This window comes from Syngnathoides biaculeatus, chromosome 11 (assembly GCF_019802595.1).
Source record: "Syngnathoides biaculeatus isolate LvHL_M chromosome 11, ASM1980259v1, whole genome shotgun sequence".
NCBI classification, from domain to species: Eukaryota; Metazoa; Chordata; class Actinopteri; order Syngnathiformes; family Syngnathidae; genus Syngnathoides; species Syngnathoides biaculeatus.
In genome coordinates, this window is record NC_084650.1 from 8,585,931 (window position 1) to 8,607,350 (window position 21,420).

The following is a 21,420-nucleotide window of genomic DNA, read 5'->3' on the forward strand; positions in this document are numbered from 1 at the left end:
CTTGAAAGAGACCCTGTTCGTTGTGAAAAATGGATTGCATGGGTGCAGAGGACGAGAGCTTCGTGGGTTCCAAATGCCAGGTAGGTGCGTATGCAGCTCCAAAAAAAAAAATAGTTTGGAGCGGAGCACGTAATCAGTCTCTCTCATAACGTAGCAAAAGATCCGCGTATGAAATGTGTCGATTTGTGCGTCGCCCAGCCAACAATGTCTCGATAGTGTTCATCGAGTACTGCGGTAACTTTGAACATACCCCTAAAAGCAACATAGCTAGGCTCCACCTCCTCCTTATATGCCACCACAGGCGCAGAAACTCAGCCACACCGGCTGAGGCGCCGCGTTCGGCGGTCACAGCTTCTGCGAAGGCTGCGCGTCGGGCTTTGCGACGGGGGCGGCTCTGAAGAACCCAGCCAAGAATGCGTTATTCAGTCGTGTGCGTGCATAAAGCGCCCCGGCTCGACTGTAACTAAAGCAGCACCGCAGAAGAGGCTTCGGAAAAATGCAAATATCTGTTGTTCAGCTTCCATAGTAGCAGGCACTGCACGTTTTCAACGGCAGAAGTGACGATGACGTCAAGGACAGAGGACGCAACTAATATGGCGACCACTTGGATGTCGAGGGACACTCAATTGCGCAACTTTGTGCATGGATGACGCGCTCTCCCCTCACTTTTTTTTCGTTTTGACATTGAAGTGAATACTGTTATATGTATTTTTCATAATATCTATTTTAGAATGTTTATAGGGATGACAGCCGGGCTTTAAGAAGACAAAGGTAGAGCAGAGAAGCAGGTGGTGGAAGCTGAGAAAGGAAGAATGATATGTGGCCTCTCGGAAAGAGACAAGCTCTCAATAGACACGAGGAGCTCCCGGAATACTGGACTACTACAGCCAAGGTAATCAGAGACAGGCAGGTAGAGTACTTGGTGTGTCTTCTGGTATGAAAGGGGAGATGGAGACTTGGTGTTGAAACACCAAAATACAGGAAGTCATACAAGAAAAGAGGTTAGCAAAGAATAATTTGGACACCGAGAAGACTGAGGAGAATCGAAAGGAATACAATGAGATGCGACATCAGAGAGAGTAGAGGTGGCGAAGGCTAAACAAGAGGTATATGACGACATGTACACCAGGTTGGATATGAAAGAAGGAGAAAAGGCTCTACAGGTTGGCCAGACAAAGGAATAGAGATGGGAAAGATGTGAAGCAAGTCAAGGATAGCGATGGAAATATGTTGAGTGGTGCCAGTAGTGTGCTAAGTAGATGGAAAGAATAATTTGAGAAGTTAATGAATGACAAAAATGAGTGTGAATGACCAGGAAGTGGCAATGATTAATAAGGGGGAGGAGGTTAGAAAGGCACTGAACAGGATGAAAAATGGAAATATGTCCTGATGGCATACAAGTGGAGGTATGGAAGCAATCTGGAGAGGTGGCTGGAGTTTTTCACCAATTTATTCAACGGAATACTCCGAGACGAGAAGATGCCTAAAGAATGGAGGAATAGTGTGCTAGTTCCCACTTTTAAGAACAAAGGCGATAAGCAGAGGTGACTTCAAATATTTAGGGTCAACAATCCAGAGCAATGGAAAGTGGGGTAAGGAAGTAAAGAAACGGGTCCAAACAGGTTGGAACAGCTGGCGGAAGGTGGCTGGTGGGTTTTGTGATGAGAGTTTCTGCTAGGATGAAGGGCAACATTTATAAAACAGTGGTGAGGCCAGCCATGTTGTACAGATTAGAGATGGTGGCACTCAAGAGACAACAGGAAGCAGAGCTGAAGGTGGCAGAAATGAAGATGTTGAGGTTCTCTCTAGGAGTGAGAAGGTTGGATAAGATTATAAATGAGCTCATAAGAGGGACAGCCAAAGTTGATGTTTTGGAGATGAGGTTTGAGAGAGAAGACTTCGATGGTTTGGACATGTCCAGAGGCGAGAGAGTTGAGCAGAGTAGCGTATTGGTAGAAGGGTGCGCTGCCAGGCAAAAGAGCGAGAGGAAGACCAAAAAGAAGGTAGATGGATGTTGTGAGGGAAGACATGACGGGGGGAGTGTTAGAGAGAAAGATGCAGGAGATCGGCTTCGATGGCAAAAATGACACGCTGTGGCAACCAATCACTGGACAAGCCAAAAGGAAAAGAAAAAGATTTTTACTACGTCTCCAGCACATGGTGCCGCCCTTTTTTTGCCAGTTATCATTCATTTAGGCTAAAAAATCACGAATGCTTGATCCAAAAATCATGGCAAAACATGAAAACATAACTTGACTTGATAAGCGATGACATGGGACAAGGTAGTTTCGCTCGCTGACGCTCGTGAACACTCGTGCATTTTCATACACACAACGATCTGGAAACAAGTGGCATGAAAAACAAGGCTTAAATATACAACATAATCATGGGGGAATAATGTACAGGAGCCCGCACGAGGAAGTGGCACACGCCCACCGCGGCTGCTGTCAAACACCCGACCGACATAACTGTGCTTTCGCATATGCGCAAGCGGCACACCACAAATGCACGCATGTCGCCATGGAGAACCACATCCCTCACATCTTTATTACGTGGTGTAAAAATGTTCGGGTTGGCAGGAATTTTTTGGGTCGGTTGGGAAATTGGAACCACAAGCTTTTTTTTTTTTTCTACGCCGAATGCTTACATGCAATACAATAACTGACAGCGGTAAAACTATAACAATGATATGTTTAGTGTAACTCACAGCAAAGAGCATGGTGTTCTTGTAGGTATCTAGGTTTAGGGCTTGTACAGAGGTACAATCCTGTTTCAGAACGACACGCCGGGAACAACGATTTCTCCTGTCCACCAGGAAAGCTGCAAAAAAAGGACACTCAAGTTTAGTTCCACTGATGCACAAATCTCTCAGAATAATCCATCCATCTTCTTTCAGTTACAGTATCTGGGGTCAGGTCATAGTGGCTGCAGTTTAAAAGTCAAGTGTCATCCCTATAAACATTCTTAAATAGATTTTGTAATGAAAAATAGATATAACATTGAATGTCTATACGAAAAAATAAATATGAGCGGAGAACATGTCATCAATGCGGAAAGTTGTGGAAGTGTCATTCGACGACATCCAAGTGGTTCCCATATTGGCTGCATTTCCTGTCCGTGACATCATCCCAGACATTCGCGATTGAAAACACGCTGTGGACCCTACTATGGGAGACGAACACGCCCCTTCTTACACGGAAGCTCTTTTCGAAGAAGAGAACATTACACAACCGAGTGAAGTTACCGAGGCAATATTACCCTATTGTTTCGAGCCATATTCAGATGATATGCAATCACAGCCAAACCGGCTCCCCGTCCGATCCACTTTCGCGGCGGAGATTAGCCATCGCAGCCCGGCACCGTTACAAGCCACTTTGCCCGACAAGGCCGGCAGCAACGAGCCACCCCGGCCGACAGGGCCGGCAGTGACGAGGCATCCCGGCCGACAAGGCCGGCAGCGAAGAGGCACCCCGGCCGACAAGGCTGGTCCCCGGCTCAACCTTGTTGACAAGGCTGGGAAAGCCGAGCCAGCCGGCTTCGCATTGTTGACAAGGCCGTTGTGGCTAATTTTCGCCCCCGTGATAACCCACCTCGGCGGCGAGCCGAGCCGCTTTACGGGGTTGTCGTTGCTCGCGGCTGAGTGCGCCATAAACAATTGTTCATCACTGCCGCCATCGGTGGTGTTGTTCATCGCGGACGACGGCAGCGGCTATGAACAACCCGGTCGGCAACGGCACACTCAGCCACATGCGATGACAACAACGTGAAGCGGCCCGTCTTGGCACCATGATAAGCCACCTCGGTGCCGAAGATGAGCCACCCAGCCGAAGCCGTGACCGGCGGACGTGGCGCCGAAGCCGTGACCGGCGGACGTGGCACTGAAGCATCGACACATTTAGCACACCTGTCATAAGTACGCAGATCTTTTGTAACATTATGAGAGATGGATTACGTGGTACACCCCAAACTATTATTTTCTATTTTATATCTTTCTGCTATCCCATTGGCTACGAGGGATGCCAATCTTTACTCATGACACTTTTTGATTCCCTTGCACACTCGACTGTCACTGAATCACGCTAGCGCGTCACAAGCTAGCGCACATTGGAAAAGTACGCCTTTTTCCTTTGTGTTTATTGGAAGTTTATTGATCTTCATGATGGTCTCCAAGAAACTTTAGTGGAATTAAGTTATGTGTGACACGTTTTATTTCGTCTGTCAAACTTTTGCCTCCTGCTCCATCCGCCACAAGGCCTTTTGCCTGTCAGTCACCCTTCTCTTTGCATAGTCACCCAATGCCAAAGGTAAATAAACAGATTTTGAAAAATGATTCAATTATTCCAGCTCTTTTCAGGCTCTTGACCAAGTCCTGTCTTGTCCTGGGCTGATTCCTCACCGTTCTAAGGATCATTGAGAGCCCATGAGGTGATACTTGCATGGAGCTCCATTCCAATTGAGATTGACCGTCATGTTGAGCTTCTTCCATTCTCAATTGCACCAACAGAGTGATGAGCTGTGTTGTTTTTACACCAAACATATTATTTTGCATTGTGGCCAAAAAGTTTGATTTTGGTTTCATCTGACCAGAGCACCTTCTTCAACATGTTTGGTTTGTCTCCCAGGTGGCTTGTGGCAAACTTTAAACGAGACATTTTATGGATATCTTTGAGAAATGGTTTTCTTCTCCACTCTTCCATAATTGCCAGATTTGTGCAGTGTACAAATGATTGTTGTACTATGGACAGACTCTCGCACCTCAGCTGTAGATTGCTGCAGTTCATCCAGAGTGATCTTGGCTACATCTCTGATCAGTCTTCTCCTTGTACTCGGTGAAAGTTTAGAGGGAAGGCCGGGCCTTAGTCGATTTGCAGTGGTCTGATACTCTTTCCATTTCAGCTCCCAAGGTCTTATAGCCAATCAATATCTGTCAATGTCAATATCTGTACCATGCATGACTTTTGTCTGTAATTCCTTTCTGAATATTAGTCAGGGTCCCTCTGATTCCTTTTTGCTTGTCATGCACTCAACGCCAACGGTAAATAAAAATATATTTTTAAAATTATTCTTTACATTATGTACACTTAGAATGCTTATTTTTAAGTTAATTAACATAATTTTGTATTGTTCTTTAAATTTTGCACAATTTGATTATTTTTGGCGGCGGGTGAGTTGGAACGCATTAGTCTATTTACATGTAAAATGTGTTTTGACTTACAAATGTTTCAAGTTACAAAATGACTTCTGGAACAGATTAATTTCATAAGTAGAGGTACCACTGTCCTTACGGCTGTGTGATATTTCAGTTTTTATTTTTTAATCTGCAAGAAAAAAAAAATCAATTCTGTTTTTCTGGCAATATGTTGTGTTGCGTGTAAATAAATTTCAATGATTTTAGCAAATGGCTGCAATATTACATAGTGAAAAATTTTGGGGTTCTGAAGACTTTCTGTGCCCACTGTAATAAGACTTGGGTCTGGTCAGTGAAAATTAATCAAAAATTGTGATTAGCCATAATTCACAATTACCAAGGCAGGTAATTCCTTTTTCACACAGGGCCATGCACACAATTTAATTGGTGTCAAAACATGCAGCTAGTGCCATATTAGCTATTGATGTTTGCTGAGTTGTAATGACTAGCTTAACTATTGATTCACAAGAATTCCTCCACAGGTAAATCTTACCATCAATATTCTGAAATTTGTTTTTATCTTCACTGCGAACGTTTTAAAGAGCATGCACAAAGTGAACCCACTCATACTCATATTCGTTGAGCACTGGTCTGTGTAATTTTCACATTTTATCTGAATAGGCCCAAACTGTACCAACATTGCCACTACTTTTTGTCCACTCTGAACAATAACAGTCACATTTGATCAAACATATAGAACAACCAAAACTATTTTAACCAAACAAAACCTGTGAATGAATCGTATTTACTACCTGCAGGATTCTGGTCAACGCATTCAAAAGAAACACTGGACGCTGGCAAGAAAAATATTTGTCTTTTTCCATTGACTTGAGTGGACATGATTACATCTCCATACTGAAAGAAAAACAACAAACAATATTAAAAGATTACATTATAACAAGAATATTGGGCCGCATTCACTAATACATCTGTACGGTAGAAATGTTCTCACTCTGCAAACAAGTTGAGAGTATATGCAAAATCACTGTCTTCACATCTGCTTGCGTATGTAAATGAATCCGAATACTGGTGCCCACGAGCTGCAATCTACATAAACCGCATCCTAATCCCCTATCTGGACATCTGTCAGGGACAGCTCAGCGAATGTGGGAGGTTTCAGTTAGAAGAGATGGCTGCTCCAAAATTTAAACAATTTCATAACATATGCACATCCAGAATCACAGACAATATTTTCAAATAATTTCAAAGGGATTTCAAAGAATACTAAAGCTTGGGGGAAAACTAGGAAATGCGAGCTGTCTGATCGCACATGTTGCTTGTTGAGAGATGTGAGACTTCACACAAGACGGCTGCAGTGGGAGGACACAAATACACATACAATGTCCATACAGCACATACAAGCAACTGAACGAAACAAGGATAAAGGTGATGTGTCCTTTTCATTCTTATTTAGGACAGTAAACCAAATTAGCAAATTCCTGGTTCAAGTTATTATTGCTTTTATAAAGGACTGTACTTCAAAAACGATGAGCATTTTGGATAAAAGCTATTCGACTTATTTTGCCAAAAATAATTTCATTTGGATTCATGGATTCTGTGTTTTGACAAAATTGTGACACGAGAATGGAAAGGATTTGCAATGATGACATCTAACGTTATCCGTCACCAAGAAACTATTGCTGTCAGGGCTGCTGCCCAAGCAACCCGAACACCTGTGTGTGTGTGGTGGTGGTTGGGAAAGAGTGGAGCGATGAATTGGACGGAAGAGCTACATTTCATCATAATAAAGTGTGTACTTGAGCCATTCCTTAACTCCACCTCGTTGCCAGATCTTATGAAGTAGTCAATCTGTCAGTCATATATATCTCACTGTTCTGAGATATAAAGATCCTGATCATGTATTTCTTACTTTTCACCTTCAACCTCAACAGTTCCTATATCACCTGGACACCAGCCTGCAGTTTCCCTTATCTGGCTGAAATTCTGAATTTGAAGTACAAAAACATGGGGTTAGGTTTTCAATTAATTAAGCTCTCCACCAAGACATTGGCAAGATAAAAGAATTCCATCAGACACTCACCTCCTTGCAAAGCCAGCGTGCCACTTTACAAACACCGAATCAGCCTCTACATGGACCTGTTCCGGTTTCACCTTCACAGACATTCAGAGAACATTTGGTGCCCACTACCATATCGGATGAAGGGAACCTTGGGTCATGTCCGACATTTTTGGTGCAATGCCCATTCGTGTTGGAACAACAACCACAAATACAGTTCAGACCGATAAAGGATAGCGTACCTTTGGACTTTATCTCAGGAGCAGAGGTATGCGCAACCTACTCGGCTTCATTAAAGAGATGCATACAATATTTGACTATGTAGGGCTTGGAAAGGATGCAGCCTTTCCATCTACCAGGGTTCTACCATAGAGGAATTCCATGACGTGTTGTACATTCGCTGTCGTACATTCAATGATCAAGCACTCTAAGAGGTACTCCTCTCTGTGTTCAATGACTCCCTTAAAGAGGAGTCAGCCTTCCATGATGAACCCCCCCAACCTTAATCAACTTATTAACCTTGTAAAAAACATTAATTGCCTTCTTGGAAAGTGCCACAGAGAGCATAAATGAGATGCAAATGTCTTGTGCTCTTGATACAGTTTCATCCACACATTAATCAATCACCTATTCAGCCAAAATAGCCCCCAACCATCGCTGACATTGTTGAAACCATCCAAGTGGGAAGGGTAGGCTCTCCACCAAAAAAGGGGCATGGAAATACAACGCTATGTTTTGTATGGATAGTGGCCAGGGTGGTCACAAATATGCAAGTCCAGCAGTACGGTTAAAAAGAGTGGGATCATCAATTGGGGGAAACGGCTTTTGGAGACACAATAGAAGTTCTTCCACACACCGTCTCCAGCTCGTAGTTACACTTTCCTGGAAGGTGTCAGGGGCGTGGCCAGGCCATTGCCCGGTGCGTGGCTGCCTCCGGCAGCAGCTAATCACCTGCGGCTTAATGGCTCTAATTATGCCATGGATTTAAGCCTTGTGTGTTGTATTACTACTTGCCAGTTCATGGTATGATACTACATGAGTCTGTGTAAGAATACAAGATTCTTGTAGTGTAATTGCCTCCCTGCCATGGGCCAGTATTCCTGTGGCACCACAGACAAGTCTAGTTAAGTCTTGTCTTTGTTTAGTAGTTATCCGACCTTGTTTTCATGTTTTTGGACCTTCCCTTTTGCCATGTGTTTTGTGCCATTGCCTTTGTTGGACTGTCTTCCTGCGTATGACGCTTGCCTGGAATAAAACCACACTCGAAATCATATCACTGCCTCGGCGTTTTGCATTTTGGTCCTACCCCTTGTCCCATGTTTGTGACAGAATAAATTGGCCAAAACAGGACCCAGAAGGAAAAACGAGTCACCGGTCTCAACCAGCAGCAGCTGCCGCCGCCACTGCCTCCTGCCCATGCCTCGTTGGTGCTCAACCAGCAGCAGCAGTCACCTCTAGTCCATGACTTGGCGGTGCTCGACCAACAGCAGCTGCCATCGCCTCTTGCACACGCCTCGGCGGTTCTCAACCTGCAGCAGCTGCCCCCTCTCGGTCCTGCCTTGGTAGTGCTTCACACATAGCAGTTACCTGTTCCTTTTTGGTTCCTGCTTTGTCATTAGGACGCCTTTCACACACTTTCCTCTGAGTGGCCCCGTAGGAACCATGGTGCTTGGCGTCCTAGCGTCCTGAACTGCTCACCCAAGCTCCTTGCTTGGGTGGCCTGCACGACCACCAGACATAGTGTGAATATTGCTGACGTTTCATTGCCTAGACCTGACTAATTCTTGTTTTAAAATAGTCTGTCGAGGTCATTGTCAATTTTGAGTTTAGTTTTTCTCCACTTATTTTCTGCTTTCCTACACTTTGATTTAGAGATCTCGACCATCATTGTGGTACTCCACGGTGTTCTAGGCCACCTCAAGATGATCTTGGGTTTAACAGGAGTGACAGCATTCATTACATTTGAGATTTTCAATGTGAAATTCTCCAAAAGTTCATCAACTGTCTTGGCATTCACTGTATGTGGCACAGCTACACTGTCGATGAACTTAGGGGCAGTACTCTCATTTTTGCATCTTTTCTTAATAGACACAGGTTGTCTGAACTTTGGGAACTTTGAAGAAATACACCAAAATGGTCAGCAATAGCCATATCGTTGATGTAATTAGATGGAATTTCAACATCCTTAGGGATAGCCAAGTCTAGGATACGACCTTGAGTGTGAGTTGGACGGTTAATATGTTGAGGATATCAAATGTGTCAAGCATAGCAAAGAGTTCTTTGGATTTTATTTCCATGTCATTGTCAACATGCATGTTTTTCTCCCATTGTGCCAAAATAATTGGAGTCAGGACAAATAACTGTCAGCAATTTTGAAAAATCCTCCATAAATGTTCTACTGGATGTTGGAGTTCTATAAATTATTAAAACAATCACCTCTGGGTCACCTTTAACTAAAAAAAACACATTAAAAATTGCAAAAATCACACTATTTCTTCTCACTGAAATATCCATCCATCCATCCATCCATCCATCTTCTACTTCTTTTCAGGGTTGTTTCACAAGAGCAGTAGCTTTAGCATGGTTCCAGAGGATCCCAAGGAGTTCTAAGGCCAGCCGACGGACATAGTCTCTGCAGCATGTCCTGGGTCATCTTTGGGGTCTCTTTCCGGTGGGACATGCCCAAAACACCTAACCGGGGAGGCGTTGGGCAGGCCACCTCCTCTGGCTGTTGTCAATGCAGCGGAACAGCAGCTAAAGGTAAGGTAAGATCTAATCCCTGACTGAGAGAGGGCACACCACCCTTGTCCGACTGAGGAACATGGTCTCAGATTTGGAAGTGCTGATTCTCAGCCCAGCCTTTTCATACTCTGCTGCAAACCGCTCCACTAAGCATTTGAGAACACAGCTTGATGAAGCCAACAGAACAACATCATCTGCAAAGAGGAGAGATGCAATGCTGTGGGAACCAAACAGGACATTCTCGATGCCTCGGCTCCACCGACAAATTCTGTCCAAAAAAGTTCTGAACAAAATCAGTGACAAAGGGCACCCTTGGCAGAGTCCAACTCTCACCGGAAATGACTCTGACTTATTGCTGGCAATGTGGACAAAACTCTGATACCAGTCATAGAGGGACTGAACAGCCCATAGCAGGGGGTTCAGTACCCCATATCCCCGAAGAACCGCCCATAGAACTCCCAGAGGGACACGGTCGAACGCCTTCTCGAAGTCTACAAAACACATGCAGACTGGTTGGGCGAACTCTCATGCATCCTTGAGTATCGTGCCGAGGGTGTAGAGCTGGTCCACTATTCCACAGCCAGGACGAAAACCCCATTGGTGCTCCTGAATCTGAGATTTGACTACCCGACAGACCCTCCTCTCCAGCACTCCTGAATAGACCTTACCAGGGAGGCTGAGGAGTTTGATCCCCCTATTGTTGGAAAACACCATTCGGTCCCACTTCTTGAAAAAAGGGACCATCCCCCCTAGTCTGCCAATCCAGAGGCACTGTCCCCGATGTCCACGCAATGCTGCAGAGGCGTGTCAACCAGGACAGCCCCACAACATTGAGAGCCTTTAGGAACGCCGAGGAGTCACCGAAGAGCTTTCTCGGTGACCTCAACACCAGAGATAGAAGAGAACCTAGACTCTGCTTCCTCATGGGAAGGAATGCGAGTGGAATTGAGGAGGTCTTCAAAGTATTCTCCCCACGACTCACAACGTCCCAAGTTGAGGTCAGCAGTGCCCCATCCTCACTATACACAGTTTTGACAGTGCACTGCTTCCCCCTCCCACGATGCCATATGGTGGACTAGAATTTCCTCAAAGCAGTCTTAAAGTCGTTCTCCATGATCTCACCGAACTCCTCCCACACCCGAGTTTTTTCCTCACCGACCACCAAAACTTCATTCTGCTTGGCCAGCCAGTACCTATGCCTCGGGAGTCCCACAGGCCAGAAATGCCCGATAGGACTCCTTCAGCTTGACGGCATCCCTCACTCTTGGTGTCCACCAAGATTTATGATGCACAATGGTATTATTATATTTCTGTATTGAAACAGTCACTCTGAGGATACACCTAAAGAGATAGCTTACATGCATACTACAGGGATTAGTCTATTCCAGTCTCCAAAAAAGACAAACATGGGACAGCCCAGAGAAACAATCGAACACCTGCCTCCAGATGCAAAGCAATGCTCACAAAAGGTTTCACAATAGTGCCAGCAGTTGCACTCGAGGAAAATACTATAAAATTACCCAACCTCACCAGTGCTGGTCAGTCTGAACCAGATACTGTGGCTGCAGGAATACATGAAGGACAACAGTGGCTGAGGGAGGTACTGGAACTTCTCAACAAAGAGAAACTGGAAAAGGGTGATGCCATAGCTTGGTCAGCTTACCATACAGCACTACAAGGTGACTCACTCCTAAATGACAAACAGGCAGCTCTGACACAACTCTTGCCACTTTTTTTTATTGAGAAGGCCCCCACAGCTACGATTATCAAGCACAGCATGGATGTCAATCTACAGGCCACACAGTTCCTGAACCCCAGGAAAGCTCCTGTTCTGGCCATTGATGCTCCACTTTATGCCCTGGCAAAGTACATCCAGCCAAAGACTCATGGAGAAGATCGGTATGTCATAATGTTTGGAGGACTCCATATAGATATGGTAGTGTGGAAAACCATTGTAGACTAAATTCAGGTTGGACTGCTGCACTCACCCAAGCAGGTATTGCTTCCTCTGGAACCTCAGACTCCTTTCTCCTCTGGTGCCATCTCGTAAGAACACAAACAGCACATCAAGTCGGTGCTGTGACCTTGGCCAAGCTTCAAGAAGACGCATTCTTGTCAACTGGTAAACCTGACACTGAAGATCCAAAAGAGACCTGGAGACATGACTTGATCAGCCGAAGCCCAACGTTTAAGGTTTGGGACACTATCCTGCACTTTGAGGTCCTGGGACTGCTCTTCCACTCCGTGGAGGCCAACTTCCACTTGTATGTAATCTCAATGAAAGCCTTGGTGCCTTGGTTCTTCAGCATGGATTACCACAACTATGCTCGCTGGATCCCTGTACACAAGGGACATGGAAAATCTGCCTCCAACGCTCAAAGATGAATTTGAAAAGCATGGACAGTGGGTTCTGTTCAAGACCGCAAACAGATTCTCGGCAATCCCAATCGACCAGGCCCATGAGAACAACACTGACATTGTGAAAGTGTCTGGTGATGCTGTTGGACTCACTGAAAACCTGTCAGCATTTCAAAAGTGGATGCTTGCAGGACCTGAACAAGCAAGAATGCTAAAGGAGTTAGAAGCAAGTTTTACAGCGGGATCTGAGATGAGGAAGGTTGATCAACTCAACAGAGCTTCAGAGGGCAAGTTTTGAGCCTTGCCAAGACTATCAGTGATATGGGGAATCATTTCATGAATGACACTGCAGAACTGTTGATGCTGGATAATTGGGATGTGATGAATGAATCAGTGAGCAACACTGTCCGTACAGTGGAAAAACTTGGAAAGAGCCAGTATGATGAATATCTTCAATCAGTTTTGGTAGACTGCCCACGATTGACCCCATCAAGAAAAACTCCCTTCCACTCTTCAAGTGTCCAACACCAAAGGAAAAATCGAAACAAGCTGGCAAAATAGCAACTTAGTCTGGACAAGGACAAGCTAAGCTTAGCTCCCTTTTTGGACAACGCTGCCAATAGCATTTGAAGCTTGCAGCCAACTAGTCAAATATGCATGCAAGGGTGCAAGAGTTTGTGGGACCAGATGTGGTTCCAGGACAGGTGGATGGCAATGCACAAGACGGTGCAAGTGCATCTGTAAACAAAAAGATCAATGAATATCCACATACACGTACCAGCTGCAGTTTGCTGATGTACATGCAAGAATTGCGAAAGACGTTTTCCTAAATGTTGAAAACTTTAAGGGGCTGAATAAGAAGTTATAAACACTAATATTTCTGAAACAAATTAATGTTTAATTGTCATGTTCAGTAATGCTATGGAAGTAAAAGTAAAGTTTCTTTCGGCTTGTCCCTTTCGGGGTCGCCACAGCGTGTCATCTCAGATGAACGCACATATGTTTGGCACAATTTTTACGCCGGATGCCCTTCCTGACGCAACCCTTCTCAGGGAGTGGAGGCCCCAGTGGGATACGAACCCACAACCCCTGGTTTATCAAACCAGTGCTCTAACCACTGAGCTACAGGGCCTCCAGTAATGCTATGGAAGTAAATTCTGTAAAATGTCACAACATGATTTTTTTTGGCCTTATTTTCGAGTTTTGTCAGACCATAAACAAATATCTCGCAAATAATAATTTGAAATGTATACTTTCTGATTTTATTCATTAAATTGGTCATATTGCTTTTAAATTTGAAAAACATCTTGCTTAGACGTATATGCAGTATTGATGACGTCACGTGACTGTCCCCCATTGGCCAAATTTGATGGGGCCTAGCAAAAAATTAATGAGTGGAGTCGACAGAATTGCCTCACAAAGTTTGACACTTTTGTCAAGTCGGTCCCCATCATATCACTAAGATTCCTTCTTGACCGCTCTGCCCCTTTCTTCATCTGAGTGTCCAAGACATATGGCCACAAGTTCGATGACACGACCATAGTCGGTAATCGAACTGTGACCTCGGGTGTCCTGGTGCCAAGTGCACATGTGGACACACTTATGCTTGAACATGGTGTTCAGTGTGGACAACCCATGATGAAAACAGTTCACTTACAGAACTGCCAGTGAGGTTCCAAGGAAGGGAAGATGGAGAAGCTGCTTCCATTTTCTAATGGTTGCTCCAACAATGGACCTTTTTTCACCAAGCTGCTTGGCAATTTCTCTGTAGCCCTTCCCAGCCGTGTGAAGTTGTACAATTTTGTCTCTGGTGTCTTTGGACAGCTCTTTGGTCTCGGCCATGTTACAAGTTTAAGTCTTACTGATTGTATGGGGTGGACAGGTGTCTTTATGCACCTAACGACCTCACACAGGTACATCTGATTCAGGATAGTACATGGAGAGGAGTTGGACTTTTAAAGGTGGACTAACAGGTCTTTGAAGGTCAGAATTCCAGCTGATAGACAGGTGTTCAAATACTTATTTGCAGCTGTATCACACAAATAAATTGTTAGAAAATTATACATTGTGATCTCTGGATTTTTCTTTTTAGATAATCTCTCTCACAGTGGATATGCACCTACGATGAAAATTTCAGACCCCTCCATGATTTCTAAATGGGAGAACTTGCAATATAGCATACACACGCACAGTGCCTTGTGAAAGTATTCGGCCCCCTTGAAATTTTGAACCTTTCGCCACATTTCAGACTTCAAACAAAGATATAAAGTACAAAAAAAAAAAATGTCGAGAATCAACAACAAGTGAGACACAATCGTGAAGTGGAACAAAATTTATTGGATATTTGAAACTTTTTTTAACAAATAAAAACCTGAAAAGTGGGGCGTGCAATGATATCAGGCCCCTTTATTTTCAGTGCAGCAAACTCCCTCCAGAAGTTCAGTGAGGATTTCTGAACGATCCAATGTTGACTGATGATGACAAATAGAATCCACCTGTGTGTACACAAGCCTCTGGAAAAATGCACCTGCTCCGTGAGAGTCTCAGGGTTCTGTTTACAGTTTACATTGCAGAGAGCGTCATGAAGACCAAGGAACACACCAGGCAGGTCCGAGATAATGTTGTGGAGAAGTTTAAAGCCGGATTTGGATACAAAAAGATTTTCCAAGCTTTAACCATCCCAAGAGCACTGTGCAAGCAATCATATTGAAATGGAAGGAGTATCAGACCACTTCAAATCTCAGCAAGACCCGGCCGTCGCTCTAAACTTTCACCTCAAACAAGGAGAAGACTGAACAGAGATGCAGCCAAGAGGCCCATGATCCCTCTGGATGAAGTGCATAGATCTACAGCTGAGGTGGGAAACTCTGTCCATAGGACAACAATCAGTCATACACTGCACAAATCTGGCCTTTATGGAAGAGTGGCAAGAAGAAAGCCATTTCTCAAAGATATCCATAAAAAGTCTCGTTTAAAGTTTGCCACAAGCCACCTGGGAGACACACCAAACATTTGGAAGATGGTGCTCTGTTCAGATGAACAGATGCAAAACAATATGTTTGGCTTAAAAGCAACACAGCTCATCACCCGAAACACACCATTCCCACTGTCAAACATGGTGATGGCAGCCTCACTGTTTGGGTCTGCTTTTCTTCAGCACGGACAGGGAAGATGGTTAAAACTGATAGGAAGATGAATGGAGCCAAATACAGACCATTCTGGAAGAAAACCTGTTGGAGACTGGGACGGAGATTTATCTTCCAACAGGACAATGATCCAAAACAAAGTCAAATCTACAATGGAATGGTTCACAAATGAACGTATCCTGGTGTTAAAATGGCCAAAATCCAGACCTGAATCCAATCAAGAATCTGTGGGCAGAGCTGAAGACTGCTGTTCACAAACGCTCTCCATCCAACCTGACTGAGCTCAAGCTGTTTTACAAGGCTGGCAAGAATTTCAGGCTCTCGATGTCCAAAACTGATAGAGACATACCCGAAGCAACTTGCAGCTGTAATTACAGCAAAAGGTGGCGTTACAAAGTATTAATGCACTGGCGCCGAATAATATTGCACGCCCCACTTTTGGTTTGTATTTGTTGAAAAAGCTTAAAATATCCAGTAAATTTCATTCCACTTCACGATTGTATCCCACTTGTTGATTCTTGACAAAAAAATATTTTACATCTTTATGTTAAACCCTGAAATGTGGCAAAAGGTTAAAAAGTTCAAGGGGGCGGAATACTTTCACAAGGTACTATATTATATACATACATATATATATATACACACATATATATATATATATACATACACACAGACATATATATATATATACACACACACACACACACACACCACACACACACACACACACACACACACATATATATATATATATATATATATATTATATATATATACACACACACACACACACACACATATATATTTATTTATTTTTTTTCCCAGCCTTGAAATCGGTATTCTGACCAAAAGGAAGCTGAAGAGGAGAAAGCGCGGAGGTGTCTGAGGAAGGTGAGCAGTTAACCCGCACCGGCCAGATCTCCCTTTCATCACTCTGACCAACATACACTCGCTGGACAACAAGATGGACTATAGCCGTTTACTGTACACATCAACAAAACGCGTGAATGATTGCTGTGTCTTCACTTTTGTCGAAATATAGCTGAACGATAGCGTCCCGGACTGCGCAATTCAACAAAGTCAGCTAACATGCTGCATGGCTTTGCTGATGGCTTTTCGTACGTCATTAGATTCAGCTTCATGCAGCCACTGGGACTTCCATCCGTTAATCATGAACGTAATTCAATTTGATTTGCCATCATGTTCCTGTAATGGTGAAGAGTTCTCGCCGACAAAGGCAGTCTTTTATTGGTTTGATTATCTTGTCTTTATGCAAAGTTGTCAAAATGTTTATTGGAAACATCAAGTACAAATGCTTGAGCATAATCCCCATCTGTGAATTGCTTTCCATTTATCACAACTGCGAAAGCACCAGCAAAGCAATCTGAATTCCATTCACTTTGTTGGGTCCAAACACGGATTTGCTGCTGACTAACTCCGACTCTGGAAAGTAGCTCTTGACATGCTTTCTTCCTACTGCACCCCGCAGGACATTCTGATGCAAACACAGTAAGCCGTGTGTTGAAGTGGAATGTTGAATTTCAACATTGCAATTTTATCATTATAATTTAGACAAACAGCAGAACCCTCTCTCTCCACATATGCTGTCCATTCTTGTTGAAACTTCAGTACTCATCTTTTTTTCTTTGAGCAACCTTTGTCAAAAGCATTTCTATAATCAGTTGTTCCGACCTGATCTGCGTTTGACGCTTCTGCGCCTGTGCACATCAACTGCCAAGGCAAACTAGGGCAACCCCACTAGGACAAACTGTCTCTGCGTCATTTGCGGTGCCTGTACAATTGAAATCACAGGTACAGTATGTCGTTATGAGGGCTCTGTGAGCCATATGCAACCATCAGAAGAACAAGATATGGCACACAAGCCATAGGTTCCTGACCCCTGGGTTAAAGTAACAACGCCAGCCAAGAATACGATCCGGGTGTCCCCGCAGGGCTAATCAGAAGCACTCAAGGACAATTTTATCAGCACAGGAGCATGTTCAAATAAGCAGCCACACACAGCATCACAGAACTAGAGTACCCAGAAAACCTTGCAGGCACAGGGAGAACACGCAAACACCACGCAGGCCGGGCCAGGATTCAAACCCCAGTCCTCAGAACTGTGAGGCCAACACTCTAACCAGTTGATCGTGCTCCCCTTAGACAGACCGGTTTGTTTATATTTTATTCATATATTTTTAACTGTCTGTTATAACACTGCAGGTCTGAGAGGAATGCTATTTCAGGTATTTTGTATGCCATGTATGTATAACACATCAGGCAATAAAATTACTTGAACTTGAAAAATGTTTCTCATCCTTAATATCTCCAACAACTACAGTGGTACCTCTACTTACAAAATTAATTCCTTCTGGAAGTTGTTTTGTAACATTTTTTTTTTTTTTTTTTTCCAGAAGTAGAAGGGCTTTGTGCATACAAACAGCCTCATCTCTTTATTTACCTTTGGGGTTGGGTGACTGTGAAGAGAAGGGTGATAGAAGTGAAAGGAGATGGCGAAGCAGTGGTTGTTGCCGGAAGTTTTGTAAAGTACCGATCCAAGGACATTTGCCTTTGACGGCTTTTATTAATCTAGCCCAATAGCCCAACTAGTGAACATTTCTTATGGGTGATTCTTTCCTCTCTCTCTCCTCTTCTACTTCATCCTCACTGAACTCCTCCTGCACTGTGTGCTGACCTCAAGCCCATTTGGCCTTTTGTTTCCTGAATTTTCCTTCATAACAAGAGACAATATTTTTCAAGAGGCATTTTGTAACCTGAATTTTTCATTACAAGATACGTTCATAAATAGAGGTACCACTGTATTAACGTTTGGGGTCCCATTTTTTTTTTTAGTATGATTTAATTTCATACCTTTCTGATGTCAATGTTTTGCATTGACTCATTCTTTTTTCTAGCTCTTTCCTCAAAGAAGATCAAAGAAGCTGCATATCAACAAGAAGTGGAGCAGCTGGAGATGTGCTGCAGCAAACAGAACCTGGAACTGAACTCCCTCAAGATTGTGATGATCAGGGACTTCAGGAAGTATTCTTCGCTGCAACAGCACCTCACACTGTCCAACTGCACTGAGTCAAACATGGAGATTGTAAAGTTTCAGACCATTACAGTCACTCAGGACCTGAAATGGGAGACTAACACCAACTTCATCCACAATAAGGTTAAACAGAGAATGGACATCCCGAATTCCAATGAAGTTGGGACATTGGGTAAAACAAATAAAAACGGAATACAATGATTTGCAAATCCCCTTCAACCTGCATTTCATTAAACACTACAAAGACAATATATTTAATGTTCAAATTGTTTTTATCAAATAATCATTAACTTGGAATTTGCTGCAACAGATTCCCAAAAAGTTGCGACAGGTTTAAAAAAAGACTGAGAAACTTGAGGAACACCTGTTTGGAAGATCACACAGGTAAATAGGCTTAACGGGAACAAGTGGGTACTATGATTGGGTATAAAAAGAGTTTCATTCACAAGTAAAGATGGGGCGAGGTTCACCTCCTTGTAAACGAGTGGCAAAATAGTCGAACAGTTTAAGGGCAATGTTCCTCACAGTACAATTACAAGGAATTTAGGGATTTCATTATCTAGGGTTAATAATATCATCAAATGGTTTAGGGAATTAGAAGCTGAGAAATCACTGCTTGTAAGCGGCAAGGCCGAAAACCAACATTGAATGCCCATGACCTTCGATCCCTTGGGGGTACTGCATCAAAAACTGACATCAATGAATAAAGGATATCACTACGTGGGCTCTGGAACACTTCAGATAACCAATGTCAATAAATACAGTTCAGCGTTACCTCCCTCAACGCAACTTAAAACTCTATGTGAAGCACAAGTAATTTTTCAACAACAGCCAAAAATGCTGCCCACCTCTCTGGGCTTGAGCTCATCTACGACGGACTGATGCAAAATGGAAAAATCTTCTGTGGTCTGTTGAGTTCACATTTCAAATTTTTGGGGGAAATTGTGGACGTCCTGTCCTTGGGCCAAAGAGGAAAAGAAGCATCCGGACAGTTATGGACGCAAAGTTCAAAAGGCAGAATCTTTGATGGTATGGGTCTGTTAGTGCCAATGGTATGGGTAACATACATATCTGTGAAGGCACCATTATTGTCAAAAAGGACAAACAGGTTTTGGAGAAACATATGCTGCCATTCAGGCAACATCCTTTTCACTGACGCCCTTGCCTAGTTCTGCAAGACAATGCCAAACTACATTCTGCACATGTTACAACAGCATGTCTTCGTAGTAAAAGAGTGCTGTACTAAAGTGCCCTTCCTGGAGTCCTGACCTGTCCCCCATTGAAAATATGTGGCAGATTATGAAGCGTAACATACGAGAACTGAGACCCTGGACTATTGAAAAGCTGAAGGCAAGCAGGAATGGGAAAGAATTCCACCTACAAAGCTTCAAGATTTAATCTCCTCAGCTACCAAACATTTAGTGAATGTTGTTAAGAGAAAAGGTGATGTAACACAGTAGTAAACATGACCTTGTAGCAGCTTTTTTTGTGCTGCTGCCTGCAAATTTTACCACAGGCAATATGGCCAACTAATGTCAATGCCTTGCCTTTAATGGAATGTCGCCAATTTCAAAATGGCCACAACGTAGCCACAGGAGGCACATGGTTGCTTGGAGCTAGTCACATCTGAGACCCGGAAATACATGCATCCCAGTCTCTGCCCATATTGGACCACAGTGCCATTACACAACAGTGGCAAACACTGGAACTAAAACTTTGTCAACGTGTAAACTATTTTTGGACAGATGCACTGTCGAGAGGGTCTGTTACTTCTGATATACAGAAAATTGCAGTCCGTTAAATGAAGGTTCCACTGTACGAACATATTGATGAACAACCGATTTGTAAGTGAAATCTGCGTACACTGAATTTAAGCACAAATCTATTAGTGAATGAGGCCTCTTGTGTCAAAAGGTCAATACAGAAAATGCGAAATTCTTGCCTGATAGAATTTGTGGACCACAGCAGGAGTATATGTAGACATGTCATTATTGTCCGGTGAACTGAAAACAAACCTATTGAACTGTGTGAAGAGTGAGTCAAAGTTTCTGGCCAGTGGAAGAGTAGGGGCAGGAAAATAAAATCCATCAACACCTAAAACAAACAATCAAACATTAGCAATCTAGACAAATTTGAACATGAAGCAAGTTACATTGTAAATACATTCCTCTCCAAAAGTGAGGCCAATTTCTTTATTTTTTTATGTGGATTAAAAATATTCGGGTTTAAAATCAAAAGATGAATACAGGTATGAGACAACGTTACAGCTTTTACGAAGCATGTCATATTTTCAGGTAATTACATCTGGACACAACCCAGAGTTTGAATCCACACGTTTCATGTGAGCTAAAGTATTAGAACAAGTAATTGACAGAAAGAATGTCATTTACTGTCATTATACATTGTAAAACAAGGTCAGGGAGCTTTTCCTGTTTAAGTGCAGATAAATGTGCTCACTAAAAATAAATACATTCATCCGGGTCGGGTCAGGGGGTCAGTAGCTTCAGCAGGAATACCCAGACTGCCCTTTCCTCAGCCACTTCATCTGACTCTTCCGTAGGGATCCTGGGGCGGTCCCAGACCAGCCGAGAGACATAGTCTCTCCAGCGTGTCCTGGGTCATCCCCAGGGTCTCTTTCTGGTGGGACGTGGCCAGAAGATCTCACCAAGGAGGCGTCTGGTAGGCATCCAAATCAGATGCCCCAGCCACCTTATCAGGCTCCTCTCAATCCAGAGGAGCAGCGGCTCGACACTGAGCCCCTCCAAGATGACCGAGCTTCTCACCAGATCTCAAAGGCAGAGCCCAGACACCCTGCGAAGGAAACTCATTTCAGCCGCTTGTATTCGGGATCTGTTCTTTCGGTCACGTCCCACAGCTCATGACAGTAGGTGAAGGTACGAACATAAATTGAGAGGTT

General features: G+C 43.6%; 1 protein-coding gene and 1 non-coding gene across 22 annotated transcripts in view; both read right to left on the reverse strand.

The window, feature by feature from the left end:
* tctn1 (tectonic family member 1) overlaps positions 1 to 21,420 on the reverse strand; it is a 125,742-nt gene that overhangs the window by 36,905 nt on the left and 67,417 nt on the right. For 12 of the 21 annotated variants that reach the window (XR_009797272.1, XR_009797271.1, XM_061836086.1 and 9 more), the window contains 3 exons: positions 20,446 to 20,597; positions 5,941 to 6,043; positions 2,708 to 2,820 (listed from right to left, as the gene is read on the reverse strand). Coding sequence is in view for 19 of the 21 variants with exons in the window: in XM_061836082.1 (XP_061692066.1) it covers positions 2,708 to 2,820; positions 5,941 to 6,043; positions 20,446 to 20,597 (368 nt within the window). In the remaining 2 variants the exon portion in view is untranslated. Of the gene's footprint in view, positions 1 to 2,707; positions 2,821 to 5,940; positions 6,044 to 20,445; positions 20,598 to 20,960; positions 21,315 to 21,420 lie in introns of all 21 variants that reach the window. The other 9 variants (XM_061836088.1, XM_061836090.1, XM_061836089.1 and 6 more) reach the window with 5 other exon arrangements.
* trnai-gau (transfer RNA isoleucine (anticodon GAU)) lies at positions 13,365 to 13,437 on the reverse strand. The gene has a single exon. It is a non-coding gene; the product is annotated as a tRNA-Ile (tRNA).